Source organism: Lagopus muta, chromosome 25 (genome assembly GCF_023343835.1).
Source record: "Lagopus muta isolate bLagMut1 chromosome 25, bLagMut1 primary, whole genome shotgun sequence".
Classification (NCBI taxonomy): domain Eukaryota; kingdom Metazoa; phylum Chordata; class Aves; order Galliformes; family Phasianidae; genus Lagopus; species Lagopus muta.
In genome coordinates this window covers 782,028-805,708 of record NC_064457.1, presented here as the reverse complement: position 1 = coordinate 805,708, position 23,681 = coordinate 782,028, and the positions used below count along the sequence as shown (strand labels likewise).

Sequence of the window (23,681 nt, the reverse complement as noted above, 5' to 3'; positions counted from 1 at the left end):
CGATTGGCGCCGGCGCCGTGAGACGCAGCCAATGGAGCGAAGGGGGCGGGGCCTGTCCGGGCCGGTGGCGGGAATTGCGGAGCTGAGGGCTGAGTTGGCGCGAGAGGGTGAGCGGGGGCTGCGATGGGGGCGCGTGGGGAGCGGGGCGGCGCGGGATCGGGGGGCAGAGCTGCGCGGCGGGGCCGGCGGAGGAGGGCGGCGGCTCGGGGTCGCGCCGTAGGGCCGGGGCGCGTGGAGCGGGGCCGGGAGCCGTGAGGGGGGCGGCAGCTGAGCGTGGGGCGGCTCGGGGTCGGGCCGCTTCCCGCCGTGACCGCTTCCATCCCCGCAGGGCTGCAGCCATGTCCGTCGCCCGCCCGCAGCGCCAGGCCACCATCGCCTTCCCCCGGCGGCGCGGTGCCCGCTGCGGTGCCGCTGCCCCGTCCAAGACCCCTCCGGCTGAGCCCGACCCCGCGGACCCCGCTGCCTGGCGCCTCTCGCCGGTGTCCCCGCGCCACGCAGAGCCCAGCCCCGTCACGCCGTCAGCCCGGAGCACGGCGCTGCCCCTGAGCCCCCGCAAACGCCTGGGTAAGAAACGTTCACCTCCTGAGGCCCCCCGGACGGGGCAGCCCCGGCCCTGGGCACCCTGATGTGAGGCTGCGGCACCCCGGTGGCACAAAGCTTCCCTTCTGCAGGCGATGACAACCTGTGCAATGTGCCCCACGCCACGCCCTGCTCCCCGGCCAAGCGCTGCAAGGAGAACCGCGGCTGCCGAGTGCTCTTCAGGGACCCCACGGCCTCCCCAGGAAAGCAGAACGCTCCAGGGCTGCCCGTGCTGCAGCGGGGGCAGGAAACGCCGCAGAGCTCAGGGCGCAGCGCAGGACTCACCCGCAGCCGCCTCTTCAGACAGGAAGGTGGGTGTGGGTGGCCTTGGGACGTGTCCCTAAAGCTGGGGATGGCCTCTGCCCATTGCCCGCCCTCATCCCCCTCATTTTTCGCACCCCTGCCACAGGCACGTGCTACCAGCAGGCGAAGCGTGCGCTGCATGCGGCGCTGCCTGAGCGCCTGCACGGCCGTGAGCAGGAGGCAGCCACCATCCGGCAGTTCCTGCGGGAGCACGTGGCTGCACGCCGCCCCGGCAGCCTCTACATTGCAGGAGCGCCCGGCACCGGAAAAACGGCGTGTGTGAGCTGCGTGCTGCGTGACTGCAAGGTGTGTGAGCATCCCATAACGCCGCCCCTGGGGGCTCGGGGTCCGTCCCGTGGCCTTAACCCTGGTTCTGGTGTGGGCTTTGGGATCTCATCCCGTTCTCCCGGTGAGGTCTTTGGGTCCTGCTCCCTAACTCTGACTCTGCTCCTGGGGGTGAGCTCAGGGTCCAGTTGCCTGTCCCAGACTCTGCTTATGGAGGGCTTTGGGTCTGTCCTCTTCCCCTAATCCAGTTTCTAGGGTGGACTTTAGGGCCCCTGGTCCTTGGAAGAGTTTGGGAAGAATCTCATCCCCTGCCCCTGACGTTGCTCCTGAGTGTGGGTGGGTTTTAGGGTCCCCTACTGTTTTCCTCGGGTGACGTTTGGGATCCCATCTGCTGCCCCTAACTGCACTCCTGGTCTCTGCAATGCCTCCTGCAAGAGGCTCAGAGTGAGCACATGGGGCTCTCCTATGGGACTTCACAGGGTGGGCAGTGGGATGCTGTCACCCTCGTGTGACACTGCCCCATCCCCACAGGACGAGCTGGCGGGCAGCCGCAGCGCGGTGCTGAACTGCATGGCGCTGAGCAGCGCCCACGCCGTGTTCCCCGCGGTGGCAGAGCAGCTGGGGCTGCCCACGGCCGGGGCGGGCAGCAGGGAGCTGGCACGGCGACTGGAGCGGGCGCTGATGGCCAAGGGACCCATGCTGTGAGTCACCTCCTGGTTGGGGGGAGGGGACATGGCTGGGGTGGGCGTCCCGGTGTCCCCAGTGGGGCCGTGGGCTGACCGTGTGCCCCGCAGGCTGCTGGTGCTGGACGAGATGGACCAGCTGGGCAGCAGGGCGCAGGATGTGCTCTACACCATCTTCGAGTGGCCGCGGCTGCCCGGCTCCCGCCTGGTCCTCATCGGTGAGCGCGCGCCCCCAGCCCTGGTTTATATATATAAATCAGGGGCCCCACAGCCCCAAACCCAGAGCCCCTGCCTTCCTCACCCCGCTGCGCATCGTAGGGTTGGCCAACGCTCTGGATCTCACCGAGCGCCTGCTGGCACGCCTGCACGCCCCCCCGCTGCCCGGCCCCCGCCTGCTGCGCTTCGCCCCATACGGCCGTGAGCAGCTGGCTGCCATCCTGCGTGGCCGCCTGGAGCAGCTGCAGGGCGGCCCCGTCCTCGAGCCCAGCGCCCTCCAGTTCTGCGCCCGGAAAGTGTCGGCTGTGTCCGGGGATGCGCGCAAAGCGCTCGATGTCTGCAGGTGGGTGTGGGGCTGCGGGGGCTTTTCTGAGCCGCACCATTCGGTGATGCTGGGTTGGTCCCAGCCGTGCTGCGCAGCCCCCAGAGCTTTCTGCTGTGGAGCTTCCCCACTTCTCCCAGCCAGGGATGTGGGGAGCACGCAGCTGTGTGATGTGCTGGGCAGAGCACGGTGTTGCGGCGCGGTCTGGGGGGTCTGAGCCCACCTTTGGGTGCTGATGGGGCTGTGCCCTCAGGCGTGCCGTGGAGCTGGTGGAGCTGGACGTGCGGAGCCAAACCCTGCTGCAGCCACTGCCTGGTGAGTGAGTGACCCCTGGAGGGGGCACTGACGCTGTGGTCCCACCTGGGGGCTCTGCGCCTCTGCCCATCTCGCAGCGCCTGAAACCCTTCTGCCGCTCTGCAGGTGACCCCACAGCCGCACCGAGCCCCGTCCCCAAGAGAGTGGGGCTCCCGCAGGTGTCCCGTGTCCTCTCAGAGGTGTTTGGGGACAGGATGGCAGCAGGCAGCCCTGGTGCTGGCGATGCATTCCCGCTGCAGCAGAAGGTCCTCGTGTGCTCCCTGCTGCTGCTCACCCGGCACCTGCGCACACGCCAGGTCACGCTGGGCAAGGTGAGTGGTGGCCGTGACCTCAGGGTCCCCAGTGTCCTCTGGGCTCTCCACAACCTCCATCATCCCTGAAGTCCTCTGTGTCCCTGAGGTCCCCAGCGTCTCAGGTTCTCTGTGGTCCCTATGATCTCCAGTGTCCCCTTTGGGGTCCCCATGGTACCCACTGTCCCCTTGAAGCCCCTGGGCTCCCCAGCGTCCCCTGGCTGCACTAACACCCCCTGCCCCACAGCTCCACGACGCCTACAGCCGAGTGTGCCGGCAGCAGCAGCTCCCTGCAGTGGACCAGGCGGAGTGCCTGTCCCTGGTCACCCTGCTGGAGTCCCGCGGTGTGCTCGAGCTGAAGCGTGCCAAGGACACTCGCCTCACCAAGGTAGGGGAGCAGCCCTGGGGACAGACAGCCCCTGCACAATGGCCCCGAGGTGCTGAGCACTGTGTCCCCCCTCCAGGTGTCCCTGAAGGTCGAGGAGGAGGAAGCACAGCACGCACTGCAGGACGCCACGCTGGTGGGCAGCATCCTGGCACGAGGGCTGCTCTAAGCCCCCTTGGCCCCACGGCAGCTCGGCGGTTTGGTGGCCCCATAGGTGGGTGGTGGCACTGCAGATGCTCGGCGCAATTCCCACCCTGGAGTCAATCGTATGCAGTTTTATCATTGTTATTTTATTAATTGCTGTTAACGGGAGGGTGGTGCCTGCTGCAGCCCCCCCCACGGTCCCCCCAGCCTTGGTGAGTTCCCTCCACTGGCTGTGGGGTTGGCTCCATCAGAGCTGTGCGGGGACGCCGAGGTGGGGGGGTGCCTGGGGGTCCCCCCATCTCCTGGCCCTAATAAAGTCCTCCTTAATTGTGCTGCTGCTGTGGGCTTTGTGTCCCCATCCTGTGGGCGCAGGGCTGGCCCCGCTTGGCCTCTCAGCCCCCTCACCCCCCCAGCTCCTCCACTTGTGTTAAATAACGGCAGCGCTGACCTAATTCTGCAGCTTCCCAGCTGCGGGGGGGCCTGGGGCTGCAGCGCTGGGGAGGGGGGCTGCAATCTCTGGGTGCCCCAATCCCTGCCATTGCTCTTCCCCATCCAGACACTGTCCCCCCACTTCTGACATTCGTCCCTCCCTAGGCCGGCGGTGTTGGGGTGATGGAGGGCCCAGAGGGTGCTGTTCTCCTCCTGTAGGGCTGACCCGTGTTCCTGCTCTGTGCAGCCATCGGGTGTGGGAGGCAGATTTTGGTGCCTCCTCTTTGCTCTCTGTCCCAGGACTTTGTGTCCTTTGTCACCTGGCTGGGGCAAAACCCTCTGGGGGGGGGTGTCCCCACGTGCCCCCCCATCCCATGACGCAGCCCCGGCGGTGGCGGTGCCTGGAAGGAAGCGGTGGCCGCGTGTGACCGCAGTGACGCAGCTGTGATGCAGGTGGCACCGCGCTGCTGTGGGCCCCTCCATGGCACTGCGTGAAGGTGGCACAGGGGATGTGAGCAGAAGGCTGCGGCCACCTGTGCCGGGTGGCACATCTTGGGGCTGTCCTCGCAGTGCCACAGGGATGGGGCAGCGCAGGGAGTGAGGCACCACCTCTGTGCGCCCACGTCCCCCCGCTCGGTGCTCTGCGTCTGTGCCCACGGGCATGGCGGGGGCCTCGTGTCCCCTCGCCGGTGTCCCCAGCGCCTCGCTGTCCTCCCTTGCACTCTCCTTACATAAGCAGCCACGTGGCCGGGCACGGTCCCCTCCCGCTGCGCTGTCACCGCCGGCACCCAGATTCCATCTGACAGCCGCTTCCGCTCCGCTGCGCCCGTGATGGGCACTGGGGACGGGGGGCACAGCACGACCCTGCGTGACCCCGCATGGGGACGCCGGCCCCCACCCCACGGACGCATCCCGGAGGGGCACGGGGCCCCCCGGTGCTGTAGGGTTGGGGGCGGCCTGGGGGGGGGGGGGGCCCAGTCGGGCGGGGGGCCGCGCGCATCTGGCAGTGATTTGGTGCATTCCTCCGGGCTGAGCGCATGCCGGCGGCCCGGCCTGGCTGCGGTGCGTGGGGAGGGGGCTGCAGTGGGACCGGCCCAGCGCTGCTGTGTGCGGCGGGGAAACTGAGGCGCTGTGGGGCGTGCAGCAGCTGCTGCTCCCCTGTCCCAGCAGGGTGGGCGGGCAGCGTGCGGTGGCAGTGGCTGCTGAAGCCCGGTAGTGGGAGCAGCCCCACGATTCATGCATGTCCGTGTGTCCGCATGTCCGTGTGTCTTCGTGTGCCTGTGTGCTGTGTGCCCGTGTATCTGCCTGTCCGTGTGTCCGTGTGTCTGTTTCTACCTCTCAATGCATCCCTGAGCCCAAATTCCCACTGTAGTTCCTGCAGGCCCCATTGCTGCTCCCAGCGTGAGCTGTCCGTGCCCTGCAGCCCGCGGAGGCAGCTCAGGGCCCCCCAGGACCCCTCCCAGTGTCCCAGCTACCCCCTCCCTGCCGCCTGCCCTCTAGCGCCGTCCCCCAGGGGCCTGGCCGCGGTACAGCCGCCCTCCGCGCTCGTCCCGTTCCCCTGGGTGACCCCCCGCCCCCCTGGGAGGCCACGAGGTCCCTCCTCCGTCGCGGGGGGAATCGACCCCATCAGGCCCTGAGCGAGCCGACCGGGAGCAGCTCCGACCCCTCCCAACGGAGGGTCTGGCATCGGGGAGGTGGGATGTGGGGGGGTGGGAAATGCAGCAAAGACGCGGCCCCTTTAAGCCGCCCCCCCCCCGGGCGCGGCGCGCGCACCCACTTTCTCCCCTTCCGCCTTTCCCGCGACTTCAAAGCGCTCCAAGCAGCGCCGCCCCGCCCCCCGCGGCGCCCCATTGGCGGGAGGGGCGGGGCCGGGGAGTGGGGGCGAGTGAGAGCGCGGCGGGGGCGGGGCCAAGGGGGGCGTGGCTCCGGGCGGTGGGCGGGGCCAGCAGGAGGCGGGGCGGCGCGCGCCCTCCCGCCCTCTCTCCGCCGCCGCCGCCGCCGCCGCCGCCGCTGCGCCCCGGGCTGAGCCCCGCCCGGCCCGGCCCGGCCCAACCCCGGGTAAAGTTTCCCCCTCGAGCACATGACTCGCGATGGCCGCTGCCTCCTCGCCTTGAGCTCTTCCCTTTCGCCGTTCCGTCGTTCTTCGGCTCCGCTCGGGTCGCCGCTCGCCGCCATGCAGCCGCCGTTACCCGGAGCGTCCCGGCCGTGAGCGCCGCGCGCAGGTACCGCTCCCGCTGCATTGTGTTCCGGGGGGGGCGGGGGGGGCGGGGGGGGCGCGGAGCGTCGCTGCGTTCTGCCCGCCGCGGCCCCGTGCCGGACTGAACCCCCCGCCCCCCAGCGCCCCCGGCGGCACTGGGTGCCCCCCCATCAAGAGGTCCTCCCCGGGAAAGGGGGGTTTCCGTGCGGAGAAGGGGGTGCTTCGAATGGGGGGGGGACGACGACGACAGCGGGATCCCCCCGTGGTTCGTTAAGGTTTTGCTCCCTCATTTTTCTCTTTTACGATGAGGGGGGGCTGCTCCTTTTCCCCCCCCTTTTCCCCTTTCTGGCTCGGGGGGTTGCAGACCCGCTCGCTTTTCTCGTTCTTTTTTTTGCACTGGGGGCTCCTCCTCGGATGGGTGCCACCCCCCCGGCTCCCATCCAGCACCCAAATGAAGGCTGGTGGCGTGGGGGTGTCCCCTCCCTCTTGGTGTATTTGGGAGCTCAGTGGGTGCAGGATGCTGAGGAACCCCCCCGGGATTCATGACGGTTTTGCCCCCTTTCTGCCTGCCCCCCGCCCCCCCCCCCCCCCCAGCCCCTTTTATCCCCTTTAGATTTGGGGGCTTCTCTTGGATTGGGTGCTCCACGACCCCCCCCCCCCCCAGCTCCTACAGGGGTGGGACTCCCCCCGTTCTCATAGCACATCCGAATCAAGGCTGGGGGGGGTCCATTCCTCCCCACTGTGGGCGATGGAAAAGGGGGTGCAGTGGGTGCTGAGCCCCCAGTCCCAGCTCTGGGCTCTGAGTGCTGCCCCCCCCTCCCCCGGGCCCCCTCCTGCCGCAGCCCTCCTGGCACCGAGGCGGGGGGGTTGGGGGCACGCAACTGCTGCTTCCCCTTTTTTGGGGGGGAGTCGTGGGGGGGGGTGCAGGGCGCTGCCTCTGCCCCGGCTGCGTGGGTCGGGCAGCGCCGATGCACGGCGCTGTTTGTGTGTGTTGGGGGGGGGGACACCCCCGGGTGGGGGTCCGGGGGGGGCGGCGCGCGGTGTCTGCGGCACTTCCTGGCCGTGGGGGGGGGGGCGGTCCCGCGGAGGAAGCCATCCCTCTGCCCGGCTGACAGCGCTGGTGGGCGGCGGGGGCCGGGGAGGGGGTCCGGCTGCTCCCCCCCCTCCCCCCCCCCCCTCCGGCACACAGCAGCAGATGCTTCAGTCAGGCAGGGGCCGCGGAGGGGGTGGCTGAGACCCGGCCAACTCCACACAGCGGTGCCGGGGGAGGGGGGTGGGGTGGGTACTGAGTGCTGCACGGACCCCTGAGATTGGGGAGGGGGGGCAGGAGTTGTTTGTGACGCCCCCACCCAGCCAGGAGTCCTCCAACAGCAGGGAACCCCCTCTGGCTGTCCTCGAATCTTTGACCTTTGACCCCGTTGTCCCGTTGCGGTGATCCCGGCTGCGGGGCTGGGGGGGGTTCGTCCCTTTTGGGGTCCCGCTGTCCCCGCAGTGCCATCTGCCTGCGGCTGCGTGGCCGCCCCGGCCGGATTAGCGGCTGACGGCCCCGTGGCTTAGCGGCCCTGCGGTCCCATATGTCAACGCGGCCCCGCGCCCTGCCCTTGGGGGTGACCTTGGGGCGGACGGGGACACGCGTGGCACTGCGTGACACGGCCGCGGGGACCCCCGTGGCTGCGGCGGCACCGCGCTCCCGTGTTCGTGCCGGCGGCTCCGCGGTGCCACCGCAGCCGATGGGCGGCACGGAGCGGACGGCAGCTGTGTGCAGCGTCCTGCCCGGGTGTCCCCACCGTGTCCCCATTGTGTCCCCATAGCAGCACTGCCCCGCGGCGCTGGGATTCACCTCCGGCCCTATTTATAACCGCGGGCCGCGGCGCCGTGCCACACTCGCAGCGCGGGCCCAGCTGCGCTCCGTGTCCCCGGCCCTTTGTGGGTCACCGCCACGGCGTTGTCACCGACGGCGCTGCCGTTGTCACCGGCGGCGGTGCGGCGCGTGGGGGGGGGAGGGGGCTGCGGTGCCGGGGGGGCCGCGATCGTATCAGCGGTGCCACATGTGCTGATTACAGAAAATGGGTTAATCTCCGCGCGGCGGCCGGCGGCTCAGCAGGGGGCGGCTCGTGGCCGGGGCCGCGTGCGCTCGGTGCCCGAGTCGGGGCGAGCCGCGTCCCAACCTGGGCTGCCCGCGTCCCACCCTTGGGTGCCCCCGCTTTGTGCCGTGCTGCGTTGTGCCGCGCTCCTCTGTGCTGTCCATCCACCGAAGCGCCGTGCGGGGCCACGCTGCTCCCCGTGCTCCAAACGACCGGAGGTCACCCCGGCACGGGGCCGGGTACCCGCAGCCATCACGCCGATGCCCCCTAAGGATGCGCCGTGCCTGTGGGTGCTGCCAAAGCAGCCCCAAGCGGCCTGGCAGCGTCCAGGTCGTGGTGCCATTGTGGTGCGCTGTGACACCCGCACAGGGCTGTCCCCCCAGGGTTGGCCGTGACAGTGGTGGGAGCGGACGGTGCGTTTCGTGGGCGGTGGTGGCGGGGTCGGGGGCCGTGCTGGGGCCGGGCAGCTGTTCCCGGGGAAGAATGGCGCGGCGGCGGTGTAACCGGAGCGCTGTTCCCGGTGTAACCGGAGCCGGCCCGGCTGCGACAGGTGGAATTTCAGCGCGCCGCTCCTGCCCGGCTGCGGGCACCGGCGGTGCTGCGGCGATGCGCCCGCGCCGTGGGGCGGCTGCCGGGGGGTGCGCGTCCCCGTGGGGCGGCGGTGCCGCCAGGTGCCGTGGGGCTGAGCGAGACCGCGGGCTCAGCCCCGGGCCCCCAGCCCTGCCCTGCAGCTCCGGGCCCCGATGCCCACCTCACGGCCGCGCTGTGCCGGCAGCGCGCGGGGCGCGGTGTGAATCACGGCTGCCCGGGGACGTGAGAAACGTGACGGTGACTCACGGCCGCGGGGACGTGGGGATGTGGGGAGGGGGTCCCGCCGCCCCCAGCCGGGGGGCGCTGCCGGGGGGCGGGGGGCTGCGTGCCGCTCGCGTGCGAGGCTGCCCCAGCGCTGACAGCAGCGAGGAAACCGCGGGCTGCGGCCGCACGGCGGCTATGGGGCGCTTCCTGCTCTGCCCGGGGGGGGATGGGGAAGGGGGGGCAGAGGCCGTGTGCCACGGGGGGCACCGCGCCCACGTCCCCCACGTCGCTCATTGCCACTGCGCGGCAGGGCGGCCGTCACCGCGGTGTGCGCGTGGGGTGCGGGTGGCGGCGTCCTCTGCGCGGGGTTACGGAGGGCGGGGGGGGCTGGGGGGCCGGCAGTGTCACAGGGGACGCGAGGACACGGGGCCGAACCGAACCGAAACCGCGCGTCCAGGGAATCGAGAGCGGCGAGGGGAAGCTGCGGGTGCGGGCGTGCCGGGCAGCGCCGGGGGGGGCAGCGAGGGGGGGGGGCACGGCCTCGGTGCCCCCGCGGAACCTGGGGGGAGTCGGCGGGGGCAGCGGGGACACACAGACGCGCAGGGCGGCGGCCCCACCGCTCCGTGTCACATCCGGCGCTGCCATCGCGCGGCAGGAAGCGCCGCGGGTTCGGGGCTGCGGGGCGGCGAGCGGAACCCCGCGGTGCCACTGGAGCGGCGCAGCGCCGGGGGGGTCCGGGCCTCGCGCTGGGGCGGCGCTGAGCCCGAGGTGCGGCCTGGCCGGGCTCCGCGTGTCCGTCCGTCCGTCCGCCCGCTCCCCTGGGCCGCCCCCGGTCTGGGCGGAGGACGCGGGGCCGGACTTGGCCGCTCCGCGCGGGGTTGGAACGCGGCGCCGGATTCCAGGAAGCTGCGCGCCCCGTCCAGCTCTGCCGGGGGGACTGGAGGAAAAGGCGCCGGAGGAGGAGGGGGGGCACGGGCTGCCACCGCGTACGGCCCCTGCGGGAGCCGAGCGCGGGGCCGGGCGCTCGGGACCCCCCGTTCGGGGGCAGCTGCGCACGCGGGGTCTGCGGCCACGTCCTCCGCCGCGCGCCCCCCCCGCCGCTGTGCCGCCCCGTGGGGCGCCGAGGGGCCCCGAAGCGCCCCGGGTTGGGACAGACGCGCGGCGGCCCCGGGCGGGCGGTGTCCGTGCTGCGTCCCGGCCCTGCGGCGGGGGGGCCGGCAGGCGTTGAGTGGCCCCGCGCGGTTGGCACGGCGCCCGGCTGCACTTGGCACCCGCGAACATAAACAGTTCTTCCCGCGCCTCCCGCCCCCCCCCGGGTAATACAGTGGGGTGGGGGGGGAGGGGGGGGGCTGGCAGCCCCCGCGCTGGGCTGGCACCGGGGTCCCTCTGGGGACCGTTCCCTCCTCGGTGCCCTGGGGCAGCGCTGCAGCTCCAGCGGGGGCGCCCGGGGCCGCCCCCTCCCCTCCCGAGTGCCCACCGTGGGGCCGCTGCATCCCCGCAGCGATGGGGGTCCCGGGTGCCTTCTGGGGGTCGCGCAGCGCCGTGCCCCTCCCCGGGCGGCCCAGCCTTGTTCCTCGGGATCCTTTTCCGCCTCCGCGGGGCCGCAGCCAGCGCTCGGCAAATAAACATCCCCCGCCGGGCCCCGCGCCAGCGCTTAAATAAACAGCCGGGCCCCGTTGTGAAACCCGCGGCCCCCTCCCCAGCGCCGCCCCCCCGCGTGGGGCGCAGCGCTCTGGCCGTGCCCGCAGCTGAGCCCCGTCGCGATCGGTGCACGCAGCCGTGGTGATGTGGGACGTCCTCGGGGAACCCCGCGCCCCCCCCCCCCCCCCCCCGAGGCCACCACCCAATGCGATCCGTCCCCGTGCCGTGGGATTCAGGTGTGAGGCCCGGGGGGTGTCCCGCGTTGTGCCCCCCCTGCCCCCCCCCAGGCCGCTAAGCCGGGATGAGCGCAGTGCCCGCAGTGGTGCCGCTAATCGGGGGATTGCGCTAAGCTGTGGGGCAGCGCCGGGCACCGCTGTGCCCCCCCCCGGGCTTTGGGGTGGGGAAACTGAGGCACGGGGCAGCTCTGGGTTCGTTGCCCCACTTTAACCCCTTCTCTCTGCTCCCCTTGCAGCGCCCGAAGCCGCTCCGTGCCAGGACAGCCCCATGCTCTGCTCGGCCCCCCGCGCCCCCCGCCTGAGTGCCCCCCAGAGCCGGAGGCCCCGCCATGGCCAGCAACAGCAGCTCCTGCCCCACACCCGGGGGGGGGCACCTGAACGGCTACCCCGTCACCCCCTACGCCTTCTTCTTCCCCCACATGCTGGGGGGGCTCTCCCCGCCCAGCTCACTGCCCGGCATCCAGCACCAGCTGCCCGTCAGCGGCTACAGCACGCCCTCACCTGCCAGTGAGTATGGGGACCTGGGGGGGGGTTGGGACGGGGGTTCCCGATGCCATAGGGCCGGGCTGGGGATGCGCTGAGGTCCCCCGTGCCGGTGGGGTGGGGTAACGCTTCTGTCGCGTGCTGTGAGTGCTGCGGGGATGGTGAAGCGGTGACGGCAGTGTGGGGGTGTCCCCGGCTGCAGCCGCCCCCCCGCAGATGGGTTTATAAATAGCTGCGGTGATGGGAAAGAAAGGGCCGAGGGGAGAAAGGAGCAGCGGGGTTGGGGGCACCGTCAGCGGGGAAACTGAGGCACGGCTCCGTCACGGTGAGCAGCCGCTGTGCGCGGCCTCGCCCGTGCCCGGCGCCGTCTGCGGGGCGCAGCGATGGCACAGCCGGGGACGGGGCTGCAGTGCAGGGTCGCCTCCGCTCCGTCCGCCGGGCCGCCCGCCTCGCTTCCCGCAGCGCCGCGCGGAGCGGTGCCGCTCGGATGCCCCGCGGCGCCCGCCGTCGGGGAGGCCGCGCTGGGTCGGGGCGTGCCGGGCCCCCCCAGCCCCGGGGCTCGAGGCAGGTCCGGGCAGGGCCGGGCCGCGGGCGCTGTCCCCCGCCGGAGCCGCCCCGGCGCGGTGGGACCCAGCGGGACCAGTCGGGCGGCTGGGTGGTGGCGGCGGGCGCGGTGCCTCCCCCGCCTCGCTCGGGGGCCGTTCCCGCCGCGCCGAATTGTGGGAACGGGGCGGGGGGGCACCGTCCCCCTCCTTTCATCCTCCCCCCCCCCCAACCTCGCTGGGAACCGGGGCGGCCGTGCCTCGGTTTCCCTCTGACCCCATCGCGGCGGGGCGCCGGGGAGGGCCGCGGTCCCGGGTTGGGGGGCATGGAGCCCCCCCGGCCACCGGCTGCGCCTCATCGCGGTTTGCTCGTGCCCCCCGCCCCGTGGTGCCGTCCCGTTTGGTGGTGGTGTGGCTGCACGTGGCCCCCCCCCTTCCCCCCCCTCAGCCTCTTTATCCTTTGCCCTCTGTGGCACTGGGGGCCACGTTCACCCCTCCCTGCCTGCAGCCCCTCCTCATCCCGGGGGGCACAGCCGGGCTGCGGGAGCCCCCCGTTGCCTTTGGAGCGCGCTGCATTTGCTGCAGAGCTGGCGGTGTGCATGCTTGCACGCTTCAGCTCCTGCAGTGCTGCACACACGTGTGTGCAAGAGCGCACGCCCTCGTGCACACAGCCGTCAGCGCAGAGCTGCAGTGCAGCCACACGCCCGGGGGGGTCCCCTCCTCTGCCCCGTAGAGGAGCTCTGGGGTGGCTGTGGCCCCCGACGCTGCACTGGGGACCCTCCATCCATCCCCTCTGTTCCCATTCCTCTCCGTCCTCAGGAGCTTAACCCCTCCCTCCCCCCCCGTCCCATGGGGTGGGTGTCCCCTTTGTGTCCCCGTTATCCCCCCCCTGTGCTGAGGGGCTGCGCCGTCACCAAACCCCGCCAGCTCCGGTTTCCTCTGCGCCGCCACCGCTCCCCCACGGCGCCCCGTAATTAATTAATTTTTAAAAATTAATGAGCGAAACGTGCTCCTGGCAGGCCAGGGGCCGCGGGGTGGAGAGCGAGGGGGCCCGGATGGGGGCGGTGGGGGGGGGGGAAGGGGGGGCCTCCATGTTGGGGGGGAAGGGGCGGTGGGGACGGCGCATAAGGGCACAGCGCTCCATCACTGTCAGCGGTGCGGGGGAAGTGTGGGGGGAACGGCCCTGCGGGGGAGGGGGGGCTGCGGTAGGGGGAGGGGACGGGGATCCCCCTCCGGTGGCGGTGTGGGGGGACCCTGCCCGCGTCCTGCTGTCCCCACAGGGCCGGGTCCCCCCCCGGTGTGGTTCCCCTGGCGCTGCATGGCGTTGCTCAGAGCTTTGCTCCTTTCTGTTCTTTTTTCTTAATCTGTGTTTGTTCCTGTTGTCACCACAGCGGGGCCGGAAGTGCTGCCCGGCGTGGCGGCCGTGCGGATGTGTGGGACACGGCCCTGCGGTGCCACCATGTGTGCCGTGGTGTGCCATGATGTGCCATGATGTGCCATTGTGTGCCATGATGTGCCATGATGTGCCATGATGTGCCATGATGTGCCACGGTGTGCCATGATGTTCCATGATGTGCCATGATGTGCCATGATGTGCCATGGTGTGCCATGATGTGCCACGGTGTGCCACGATGTGCCACGATGTGCCATGGTGTGCCATGATGTGCCATGGTGTGCCATGATGTGCCATGATGTGCCATGAGGTGCCATGATGTGCCACGATGTGCCACGATGTGCCATGCTGTGCCGTGTTGTGCCATGCTGTGCCATGATGTGCCATGGTGTGCCACGATGTGCCATGCTGTGCCATGATGTGCCATGGTGTGCCACGATGTGCCATGCTGTGCCATGGTGTGCCATGATGTGCCATGATGTACCATGATGTGCCATGCTGTGCCATGATGTGCCATGATGTGCCATGATGTGCCATGGTGTGCCATGATGTGCCACAGTGTGCCATGATGTTGCATGATGTGCCATGGTGTGCCATGGTGTGCCATGATGTGCCATGGCCATGGTGTGCTGTGGACGCACTGTGGCCACCCAGTGCCATGAACGTGCCATGGAACTGTCATGGAAGTGCCATGATGTGTCACAGATGCATCATGGGTGCATCACGGATGTAACATGGATGTGCTGTGGCCACTCAGTGCTGCACACAGCCGTGCAGCTCAGCGCTCTGCTCGCCCCCCCACGGCCGCCCTCATTCCTCCCCGCGCGGCGCAGTGACTCACAGCAGACATTTGTCATTTGGCTGCAGGAAGTTGGAGCGGCGCGGGGCTTTTGTTCGCAGAGCTGCTGGCTCAGCACAGCCCGCACGGATGGTGGCAATGTAACAGCACTGCCCTGCACACACACACACACACCGGGTCTCTCCAGTGCTCTGCCCTCCCCTCCCTGCAGAGCAGAGCTGCCGTGCCGCGCTGTGCACGTGTGTGCAGGGAGCTGTGTGTGTGTGCATGCGTGTTCCTGTCCTCAGCGCGAGCACATGGCTGCGTGTGCAGAAGGTGTGCGTGTGTGTGTGTGTGCAGCCTGCTGTGTGTGTCCACTCCCATGCACAGCTTTTAGCGAGGGAATGCATGCATACATGAGCAGCTTATGGCAAAGGGATGCACACGCGTGTGCACCACGTGTCCTCTGAGAGTGCTCACAGCAGCAGCCTCGTGCTGGAGTGCATGCAGGTGGGCACAGCCCCCGTGTGCTGTGTGTGTGCAGTGTGCGCCGGGCGCTCTGGTGTTGCACACGTGTGCAGAAATGTTGCCCTGCGTGCTATGGGAGTGCAGGCGGGTGTGAGAGCACACGTGTGTGTGTGTGTCTGTGTGCGTGTGCTGCAGGAGCAACCACGCATGTACACCTGCATGCTACAGCACACGTGTGTGCACACATACATACACACACACATGCTCACACATGTGCTCTCAGACACACACGTGCTCTCAGACACACACACACGTGCTCACACACCCGTGCACACACGGGGGGCGGGGGTCAGCCCGGGCTTTGCCCTTCCCTCGGGTTCAGCCGGGGGTCACCGCGTGCCATTGGGGGATGAGCGCAATCCCCCCTCCGCCCCCCTTCAGCTCGGACCCCCGGCCCCTCCCCTCCCCCTCCCCGGGGCTCCGTGCGCTGCGGGGCCGGGGCTGTGCGCTGGGGAGGGAGGAGAAACGGGAGGAGGAGGAGGAGGAGGGGAGGAAGGCGGGGGCGGAGGAGCGCGGCGCGGCGCGGGTTAAGGCTGCGGGCGGCGCTCGGTCGGACGGAGCGGGGCCGCGGGGCTGCGCTACAGCACCCCCCCCCCCCCCGGGGTGCGCACCGTCCCTCCTCCGCCGCTCCGGGGGGGCCCATGGCAACGCGGCGCGGGGCGCCCCGGGGGCTCGGCCCCGCCGGGGGGGGGGCGGTGAGCAGGGGGGGCCGCGGCCCCGGGAGCGGCGGGGCCGATGTTCGAGGGCGCGGAGGTGGCGGGGCTGCCCCCCCCCGGGCCCCTCCTGCGCATGGATTGCTGTGGGCCCGGCCGGGGCTGTCTGCTGCCACGGTGCCCCCCTCCGCCCCGCGCCGCCCCGCGTCGCGCCCCGCACTGGGGCGCCTCCGGCCGCTGTACGTACCGGGATCCCGGGGTTGGGGGTGGGGGGGGGAGGGCAGAGCGCTGTGCGGGGCGCCGGGCTGGGGGGGGGGGGGGGCGGCGTTGGGCTCTGCTCAGGGCGGCCCGCACCGTGCTGGGGCTGCGCGTGCGGTGCTGAGCGCTGCGTGCGGTGCGCGGTGAGCGGGGGGGGCATCGGGGCGGGAGCGGGTGCTGCGTGTGTGCGCCGTGCCGACCCCGGCCCCATTTCTGTGCTGAGCGATTCCCTCTCCCGGGAATGTCGCCCCCTCCCAACCCTGTGAGCGGAGCCGTGCGCTGCCCTCTGTGTTTGGGAAACCCCTCTGTCGTCCCCTCCCCCCCCCCCCGCTGTGTTGGCCCCGATCGGCCCCACTGCAGGGATGGGGGGGGGTCCCACGTTCCCCCCCCGCGGCGCAGCCCGGCCCTGCATGCAGGTTGCGGCCGCAGCGCTGTGCGCAGGGGGACTTTCAGCCTGGTTGGTGCCGGGGGGGCGGTGGGCCCTTGCTTCAGCAGCACCCGGTGTTGGGGGGTGGGAGAGGGGAGGAAGCTGGCGGCTGTGCCCCCCCATATCTGCCCTCGTTGTCTCGGGGCCACCCGACCTTTCTGCTGTGATCGGAGCGAGCGCACGCGGGGCCTTTGTCTGCAGGCAGGGCGCTGTGCCGGGGGGCTGCAGGGCCACAATCCCGCTGGAAGCAGCATGGTGAGACCCCCCCCATTCCTGCAGTGGTCACACTGTCAGCCCCCCCCCCCGCAGCCCCGCTGTGCCCCTTTGCTGCCCCGCGGTGCTGTGAGCTGTGGGGCTGCCCGTGCCCTGGTGCTGTGCCCCACTGCTGTGTCCCACATCTCAGCCCTGCCTCAGTTTCCCCGGGAGCTCCGCTGTGTCACCCTGTGGCTGCGGCTGCTGTCACCGTGCTGCTGTGCCTGCAGGCTGTGCTGCTCCGGGAGCTGCAGGGAAACCGAGGCACAGCCGTGAGGGGTGTCCTGTGTGTTACAGCGCTGTGCTGCTGTGGGTGCAGCACTGGAGCTCCCCGGGACCCTTCTGCCTCTGCATCCCCACGGTGCCCATCCCGTGTCACCCGGCCCCCCCCCCGTCCCCACTCCCTGCGGTGGCACAGGGGTGCTGTCTGTCTGTCCGCCTGTCCCAGCACAGCACGTGGCCCCGCGGGCGCTTTCCCACACCGGGTGCCAGGGCTGTGGGGCTGTTAGATGGCTGTTTGATGGTGGGGTTGTGGGGCTGTGGGTGATGGGATGGAGGTGATGGCCGGGGGCTGCCTGCAGAACATCTGGTGCACAGCTGGGACTGTTCTTTCCACTGTTCAGACTGGGGGGGCTCCCACTGCTCTACGGGGCTGTGTGTGCGCCCATCACGTCACCCAACCCTGTGGGGCTGAGGAGGGCTGCCCCATTCCCCCCCCCACGTGCACCTCTGGGTGCTGCTGGTTGCCCCCCCAATTCCGGATGCTGCTGTGAGGAGCCCCCGGGGGCACGGTGCCCTCCTCAGTGCCGGGGATCCCTGCGGTGCCGCCAGCCCATGGCGGAGGGGGGGGGACGGCAGACGGCCGGAGCCCCCCGGCAACGCGGCGTCAGATGTGTTGTGAGCACAGCTCCGTGAGGAGGTCCTTAAATCATCCAACAGAGGCGCTCGGTGATGGAGGACGGCGGCTGCGCCGCGGTGATGGCTGCGCCGGGGGGGGGGGCGGTGGATGCGGTGCTGCCCCCCGGCCCTGCAGCCTCGTGGGACGGCGGCGCTGTGGCTGCCATCGTCCCCTGGTCCCCATCCCGGTGCCGTGTGGCCATTTAACCCCCCTCTGGGGCAGTGCTGGGGGGGCACCTCCTGCCCGACCCCACTCAAGTGCTGCTGTGCCCACAGCCCTGCTGCCACCCCACGTGGCCGGCACTGCTGGTGGTGCTGCAGGGCCCTCTATGGGGCACGGGACTCTCCTCAGGGATCCCTTTGTGGGGCACAGGACCCTCTAAGGGGTGTGAGTTGCTGTGTGGGGCGCAGGACTCTGTGGGGCACGGATCTTATTTGGGGCACAGGGCCCTCTATGGGGCCGGGTCCCTGTGTGGGGTGCGGTGTGGGCTCCCCGCCGGCCCGGCCTTTCATATCCTGTCTGACTGGTTTATTTGGCTCGGCCCTAAGCAAAACATTCGCAAACATCCTGAGGAGCTGAGAGCTTAACCCGTGCCTGGCTGCCCTGCCGTGGGGCGCAGTGGGGTGCAGTGGCACCGACGCTGCCATGGGGCGATGGGCGATGGGGCCCTGCACATCTGTGTGCCTGCACGCACTGCACTGCAGAGCCATGGAGGGAGGGCAGCTCCTGGGCGCTGCTTTGGATTTTTCTGGGTTTTTGGTGTTTTTTTTTTCTTTTTCTATCTGTTTTCCTTTCCCTTTTTTTTTTTCCCTCTTTTCCCTTTTTATTTCTTTTTGTCATCGTCCTGGAAACGTCAGCTCACATCTCCCATCCCTGTGCACAGCCGGGGCAGCCCCCCCCCCCCCCCAACCCATCCCTATGGCACGCAGAGGGGCAGCAGCCCTCAGGGGGAGGAGGGGGGTCCCCTGTGGGGGGCGCACAGCCACTGACCGCTGCCCTCCTTGCAGCCGTGGAGACGCAGAGCACCAGCTCAGAGGAGATCGTGCCCAGCCCGCCCTCCCCGCCGCCGCTGCCGCGCATCTACAAGCCGTGCTTCGTCTGCCAGGACAAATCCTCGGGGTACCACTATGGCGTCAGCGCCTGCGAGGGCTGCAAGGTGAGAGCTGCATGGACGTGCCGTGCTGTGCTGTGGGGTGCAATGCTGTGCTGTGCTGTGCCGTGCTGTGGGGTGCAATGCTGTGCTGTGCCATGCCATGCTGTGCCATGCCGTGCTGTGGGGTGCAATGCTGTGCTGTGCCAGCGCTGACCGGAGCTCTCTGGGTGTCCCCAGGGCTTCTTCCGCCGCAGCATCCAGAAGAACATGGTGTACACGTGCCACCGGGACAAGAACTGCATCATCAACAAGGTGACGCGCAACCGCTGCCAGTACTGCCGCCTGCAGAAGTGCTTCGAGGTCGGGATGTCCAAGGAGTGTGAGTGTGGGATGGGACGGGGGGGAGGAGGGGGGAGGGTGGGTGACCCCACGCTGGGTGCTGCCCCGAGTGCTGAGGGCGATTCCGGCTGCCCCCCATTGGCTGTGGGGGGGCTGCGGGGGGAGCACCCTGCTGGTGTGACGGCGCTGCCCGTTGCCTGGCAACACGTGATGGACGATGTCAGAGATAAATGGTGCTGTCTGTGCCAGTTGTCATGGTGCCTGGCTGCACCCCCTGCACCACGGGGGGGTCATCAGCGGGGGCCGGGAGGTCCTGCCCCATCTGTGTGCTGCTCTGGGCCCCCCGCTGGCGCCGGGGGTTGAGCAGCACCCACTGCACCTACAGGGCTCTGCGCCCCCCCCCCCAGCTGCTGCCTCACCGCTGCGTCCCAGCGGCCGTCCCCCCTCTCCCCAGATCCGCCCCCATGGTGACACAGAGGTGGCTGTGAAGGAACTCTGTGGATTTAGGGGACACCGGGGGGGTTTGGGGGGGGGTTTGGTGGCGCTGACAGTGCCACCCCCGCAGCCGTCCGCAATGACCGCAATAAGAAGAAGAAGGACGTGCCGAAGACGGAGTGCTCAGAGAGCTACATCATCACCCCCGAGGTGGAGGAGCTGATCGAGAAGGTCCGCAAAGCACACCAGGAGACGTTCCCTGCGCTGTGCCAGCTCGGCAAATACACCACGGTGAGTGAGCGGCCGCACCGGGTGCCACCGCACGGAGCCGCAGCTGGGAGGGAGCTGAAGGCCTGCTGTGCCCACAGAACAACAGCTCGGAGCAGCGCGTGTCGCTGGACATCGACCTGTGGGACAAGTTCAGTGAGCTGAGCACAAAATGCATCATCAAGACGGTGGAGTTCGCCAAGCAGCTGCCGGGCTTCACCACGCTCACCATCGCCGACCAAATCACGCTGCTGAAAGCCGCCTGCCTGGACATCCTGGTGGGGATGGAGACGGGGCTGAGGACAGGATGGGGATGAGGAGGGGGCTGGGGGTGGGGGGGGCGCGGGGTGGAGATGGGGCTGGGGATGTGGTTGGGTGCTGCACCCATGGGTGCTGAGCTCCCCCCACCCCTCTGCCCCCCAGATCCTGCGGATCTGCACGCGCTACACCCCAGAGCAGGACACCATGACCTTCTCGGACGGGCTGACGCTGAACCGCACGCAGATGCACAACGCCGGCTTCGGGCCGCTCACAGACCTGGTGTTCGCCTTCGCCAATCAGCTGCTGCCGCTGGAGATGGACGATGCTGAGACCGGGCTGCTGAGCGCCATCTGCCTCATCTGTGGGGGTGGGTGCCGGGGGGGGGGGGCTGCGGGACACCCCCGGCCCCAGGGCCGAACCGGGAGACCCTACAATCACAGCCCCTCCTCACCGTGTGGCCGCCCCCAACCCCCTCTGTGCCCTCCGCCAGGTGCAGCCGTGCGCCAGGCGGGGAGGGGTGGGATGAGGGGGGGGCACACAGACCCCGTAACCTTTGCCCCCCCCTCCCCATGCAGACCGCCAGGACCTGGAGCAGCCTGACAAGGTGGACAAACTGCAGGAGCCGCTGCTGGAGGCACTGAAGATCTACGTGAGGAAGAGGAGGCCCAACAAACCCCACATGTTCCCCAAAATGCTGATGAAGATCACAGATCTCCGCAGCATCAGCGCCAAAGGTGAGTGGGGGGGGGGGAGCGGGGTCACAGCCCCCCTCAGCCCCGGGCTGCTGGGAAGGGAAAGCAGTGCTTTGGGGCACCAATTTGGGGCGTTCATTTGGGAGCGCCAGTGTAGGGCTGCCAGTCGGGGCACTGGCTGGGAGGTGCTGCCTGGGGATGCCGATTTGGGGTGCCAGCAGCCCCCTCCCCGCTGACCCCCCCGTCCCACCCCCCGCAGGCGCCGAGCGGGTGATCACACTGAAGATGGAGATCCCGGGCTCGATGCCGCCGCTCATCCAGGAGATGCTGGAGAACTCGGAGGGCATGGACACGATGGGGGGGCAGCCGGGCGGTCCCCGCACAGGAGGTTTGGGGCCCCCCCCGGGCAGTTGCAGCCCCAGCCTCTCGCCGAGCTCCACACGCAGCAGCCCGGCCACGCACTCGCCGTGACCCACGCCCGGCGTGCACCAGGACACAGCTTGAGGGGGGGGGTCCATCTGCAGCCCCCCCGGGGCGGACTCCTCGCAGCCCCCCCCCCCAGCACAGCCCCGGGACCCCACCTGGAGCGGACCCTGTGGGAGCGGCGCTGACCCCCGGCCCTCCCCACCCCGGGGCACTGCAGTGCTTTGGTTGATTCACATTTCAGGGGCGCGGGGGCCCCCGGGACGCCTCCCTCCCCCCCCCTCCCCCGGCCCCACCAGCACCAGCACAAACGGGACCGCGACCGCCGCCATCGCCCCGGCCCGGCCCGGCCACTAGGGGGGGGGGGGGGAACCCGGCCGACCCCGCCACCGAGGAAGCAGAGTCATTTAAAAGAGAAAGAAATCAAAGTATATATATATAAATATCTATAAATATCTATAAATATGTTTTAAAACCTTTGTAAAAGTTTGGAGGGGTTTTTAGGCTGTGCAGGTGGAGGGGGCACGGCGGGCGCTGCCGGGGGCGGGAGGGGGGGGTTGGGGTGGGGGGGGCACACGATTTATTATTATGACTTATTTTTTTTCTGTTGTTGTTGTTGAGATTTTAGTGGTTTTAGAGGCGGGGGGGGGGCGGGCGGGCCCCTATCCTGGGCCCCCCCCCAGGTGGGGCGGGGGCTGCGGGGCCCGGCGCGGCCGCACGGGGAGGACATGGGGACGGGAGGGGGAATGGCTCCAGAATAAAGTTTATTTATTCTATGCCCGGCTCGTTCTTGCTGTGGGGCACCGGGGGGGGGGGGGGGGCTAAGGGGGTACATGCTGAGCCCCACTGCAGGGTCCCGTTGCCCCCATGCATCCAACAAAGCAGGGATGGGCAGAGTGCAGTGGGGTGCGGTGCCTGCAGAGCCCCGGCGCCCTCGTGACATTTGTGGTCAGCACTGCTTTGTTTTCCTCCCTCTCCCAGTTTTCTTTCCAGCAGCTGCAGGGTGAGGCCCATCCGCTGCCCCACAACAGGAACCGGGTGGGGAGGGGGGGGGGCAGCAGGGCACGGCTGCTTCCTGACACCAATGCAGACCTGTGACCCCCCCCAGGCTGAGCGCAGCCACAACTCATCGCAGCGACGGCACACGCGTTTCACGCATCCAGGGCAGCTCGCACTGGGGGGCGCAGCTGCTGAGCCGCCCCCCCGGAGGTGGGGATCTTCTCGGGAGCCGTTCGGCTCTTGCGCAGGAGGTGGCCGAGCTCCGCCAGGCTGAGCAGCGCCGACTCCAACCCGACGGCGAAGTAGAAGCGGATGAAGCCGGTCTGCTCGGTGGGGCGGGACACGAAGCAATGGACGCGGTGCGGGCCCGGCCGGCGGCGGCAGACGAAGAGCGGCGGCACTCGGGAGCCGTAGAGCAGCGGCTGCCCCAGCAGGAACGACGACAACCTCGGCCGCGCTGCAGAGCGCGACGCTGCCCGCGTAGAAGCGCCGCAGCCGTCGGGAGCGCCGCCCCGCTGGGAGCCCCGCTTTGGCCGTTTGGTGCACGGCGAAGATGAGGAAGAGCGCCGAGAGAGCGAGCACGAGGAAAAGCAGGAAGCGGTAATGCGAGAGCGGGAAGGCCGCGTCGTAACACATCGCTTTGCAGCCCGGCTGCCGCGTGTTGCACGCGAGCTCCTCCTGCTCGTCCTCGAAGACGTCGCTGCCCACGAGCACCAGCACGCGGAAGAGCAGCGTCACCAGCAGCCAGCAGCGGCCCCCCCATGGGCGAGTGCTCCTGCACCGCGTCCAGCAGCGAGCTCAGGAAGCCCCACTCGCCCATCGCTGCGGGAGGGGGCGGCGCTGGGGACGCTGTGCCCGGGGGTCCCGAAGGCCCGAACGTCCCCCGCGCTCCGAGGAGCCGAAAGCCGCCCCTGCAAAAGTTCACCCCGACGAACGGCCCCGAGAGGTCCGGCTCCGGCACGGCAGCGACGGCTGCGCGGCACCGCCGGTCCCACCCCCCCAATCCCGGTACCTGCGGAGGGAGCTCCGGTCCGACGCCGTCCGCTCGCTCTCCGCCCCGTATCGGGATGGCGGCCCCGCTGCCGCCCGGAGCCCTTTTAGAGGCAGCGGCCGAGGGGCGCCGGGAGGGGCGGGCGGAGCGCATCGCGCGTGGGGCGGAGAGGCAGCCTTACAGCCCCGGACGGGCGGGGAACCGAGCGGGGCCGGGGGGTCCCCGCGCTGCACGGCGGCGCTCCGTGGGCGCAGCGCTCGGCGGACGTCGGGATGAGCGGAGCGGCCCCGCACCGCGTGCCGTGCCCCAAACCCGCACCGCGGGAGCCGCAACAGCGCTGCCGTCGGCGGGGACGCGCCGGAGCCGCTCTCCAGAGCCCGGCGGTGGAAAACGCTGCGTTCCAGCGCGGCACCTCGGCGGCACCGACAGAGCCGGGATGCCGGGCAGGGCGGGGTGCTTCCGCAGCGCCCGCGTGCGGCATCGGGCAGCGCGGCCGGCGGTGCCGCGTGTGTGCGCTGCGCCCGTCGCCCTCGGGAGCCCCGCCGTCCGCCCTGGAACCGCGGCACACGGGGCTGAGGGCGGGCGGCTCCTCCCCGCCGCACGTTTTTCGCTCGAAGGCCTCAGCACGGCGGCGGGCGGAGGCTTTGCGACGCCCGGGTGAGGGGTTGGGGAGGAGCAGCTTCCCCCGGTGCGCTGCGGGACGGGGAGGTCCGGCTGCGGGGCTCCCAGCGGCGCCGAGCAGCGGCTGAGGCAGAAGCCCCGCGGGGAGCAGAGGCGATGCGCGGCGCTCCGGGAGGCTGCGCTGCTGCAGGCGGGGTGCAGGAGCCCCAGCGGAGCAGGGCCGGGCTGCGGGGCTGCCGCTGCATCTCCCGTCCCATCGTTGGGCACAGAGCCGCACGCAGCTCCACGTCCAACCCAGCGCCCAGCGCCCAGCGCAGCTCAGCTCAGCTGCAGCTCAATGAAGGAGCTGGGAATTGGGACGCATTTGCCGTAGAGTTGTGAGACAGCTTTAGAATACTGCTGAGGAGGAAGGAGGGAGAAGGCAGGGCTCTGGTGAAGGGTGGG

At 70.2% G+C, this 23,681-nt stretch overlaps 3 protein-coding genes across 5 annotated transcripts; 2 read left to right on the top strand and 1 right to left on the bottom strand.

Moving 5' to 3' along the window:
- Nucleotides 1–44: 44 nt before the first annotated feature.
- Nucleotides 45–3,858, top strand: CDC6 (cell division cycle 6). The gene is made up of 11 exons (XM_048926569.1): nt 45–107; nt 329–564; nt 672–890; nt 989–1,188; nt 1,699–1,868; nt 1,962–2,068; nt 2,169–2,409; nt 2,642–2,703; nt 2,809–3,014; nt 3,241–3,381; nt 3,458–3,858. The coding sequence occupies exons 2-11, from the start codon at nt 339–341 to the stop codon at nt 3,545–3,547; spliced, it is 1,662 nt and encodes a 553-aa protein (XP_048782526.1). The 5' UTR covers nt 45–107; nt 329–338; the 3' UTR covers nt 3,548–3,858.
- A 2,090-nt stretch (nt 3,859–5,948) lies between these two features.
- RARA (retinoic acid receptor alpha) lies at nt 5,949–21,154 on the top strand. 3 transcript variants are annotated; one of them, XM_048926578.1, is made up of 9 exons: nt 5,949–6,173; nt 11,141–11,411; nt 18,124–18,272; nt 18,447–18,588; nt 19,114–19,274; nt 19,352–19,528; nt 19,674–19,878; nt 20,087–20,245; nt 20,463–21,154. In XM_048926578.1, exons 2-9 carry the CDS (start codon nt 11,234–11,236, stop codon nt 20,672–20,674), a joined length of 1,383 nt encoding a protein of 460 aa, XP_048782535.1. In that variant the 5' UTR covers nt 5,949–6,173; nt 11,141–11,233; the 3' UTR covers nt 20,675–21,154. The 3 variants fall into 3 exon arrangements, with proteins under 3 accessions (XP_048782535.1, XP_048782536.1, XP_048782537.1); XM_048926579.1 differs by having other exon boundaries at nt 5,981–6,009; XM_048926580.1 differs by lacking the exons at nt 5,949–6,173; nt 11,141–11,411 and adding an exon at nt 15,349–15,520.
- A 335-nt stretch (nt 21,155–21,489) lies between these two features.
- Nucleotides 21,490–22,670, bottom strand: GJD3 (gap junction protein delta 3). The gene is given in 3 exon segments (XM_048926858.1): nt 21,490–22,068; nt 22,070–22,384; nt 22,386–22,670. Coding segments are annotated over 3 exon segments (666 nt in total). The 5' UTR covers nt 22,446–22,670; the 3' UTR covers nt 21,490–21,777.
- Nucleotides 22,671–23,681: the final 1,011 nt, after the last annotated feature.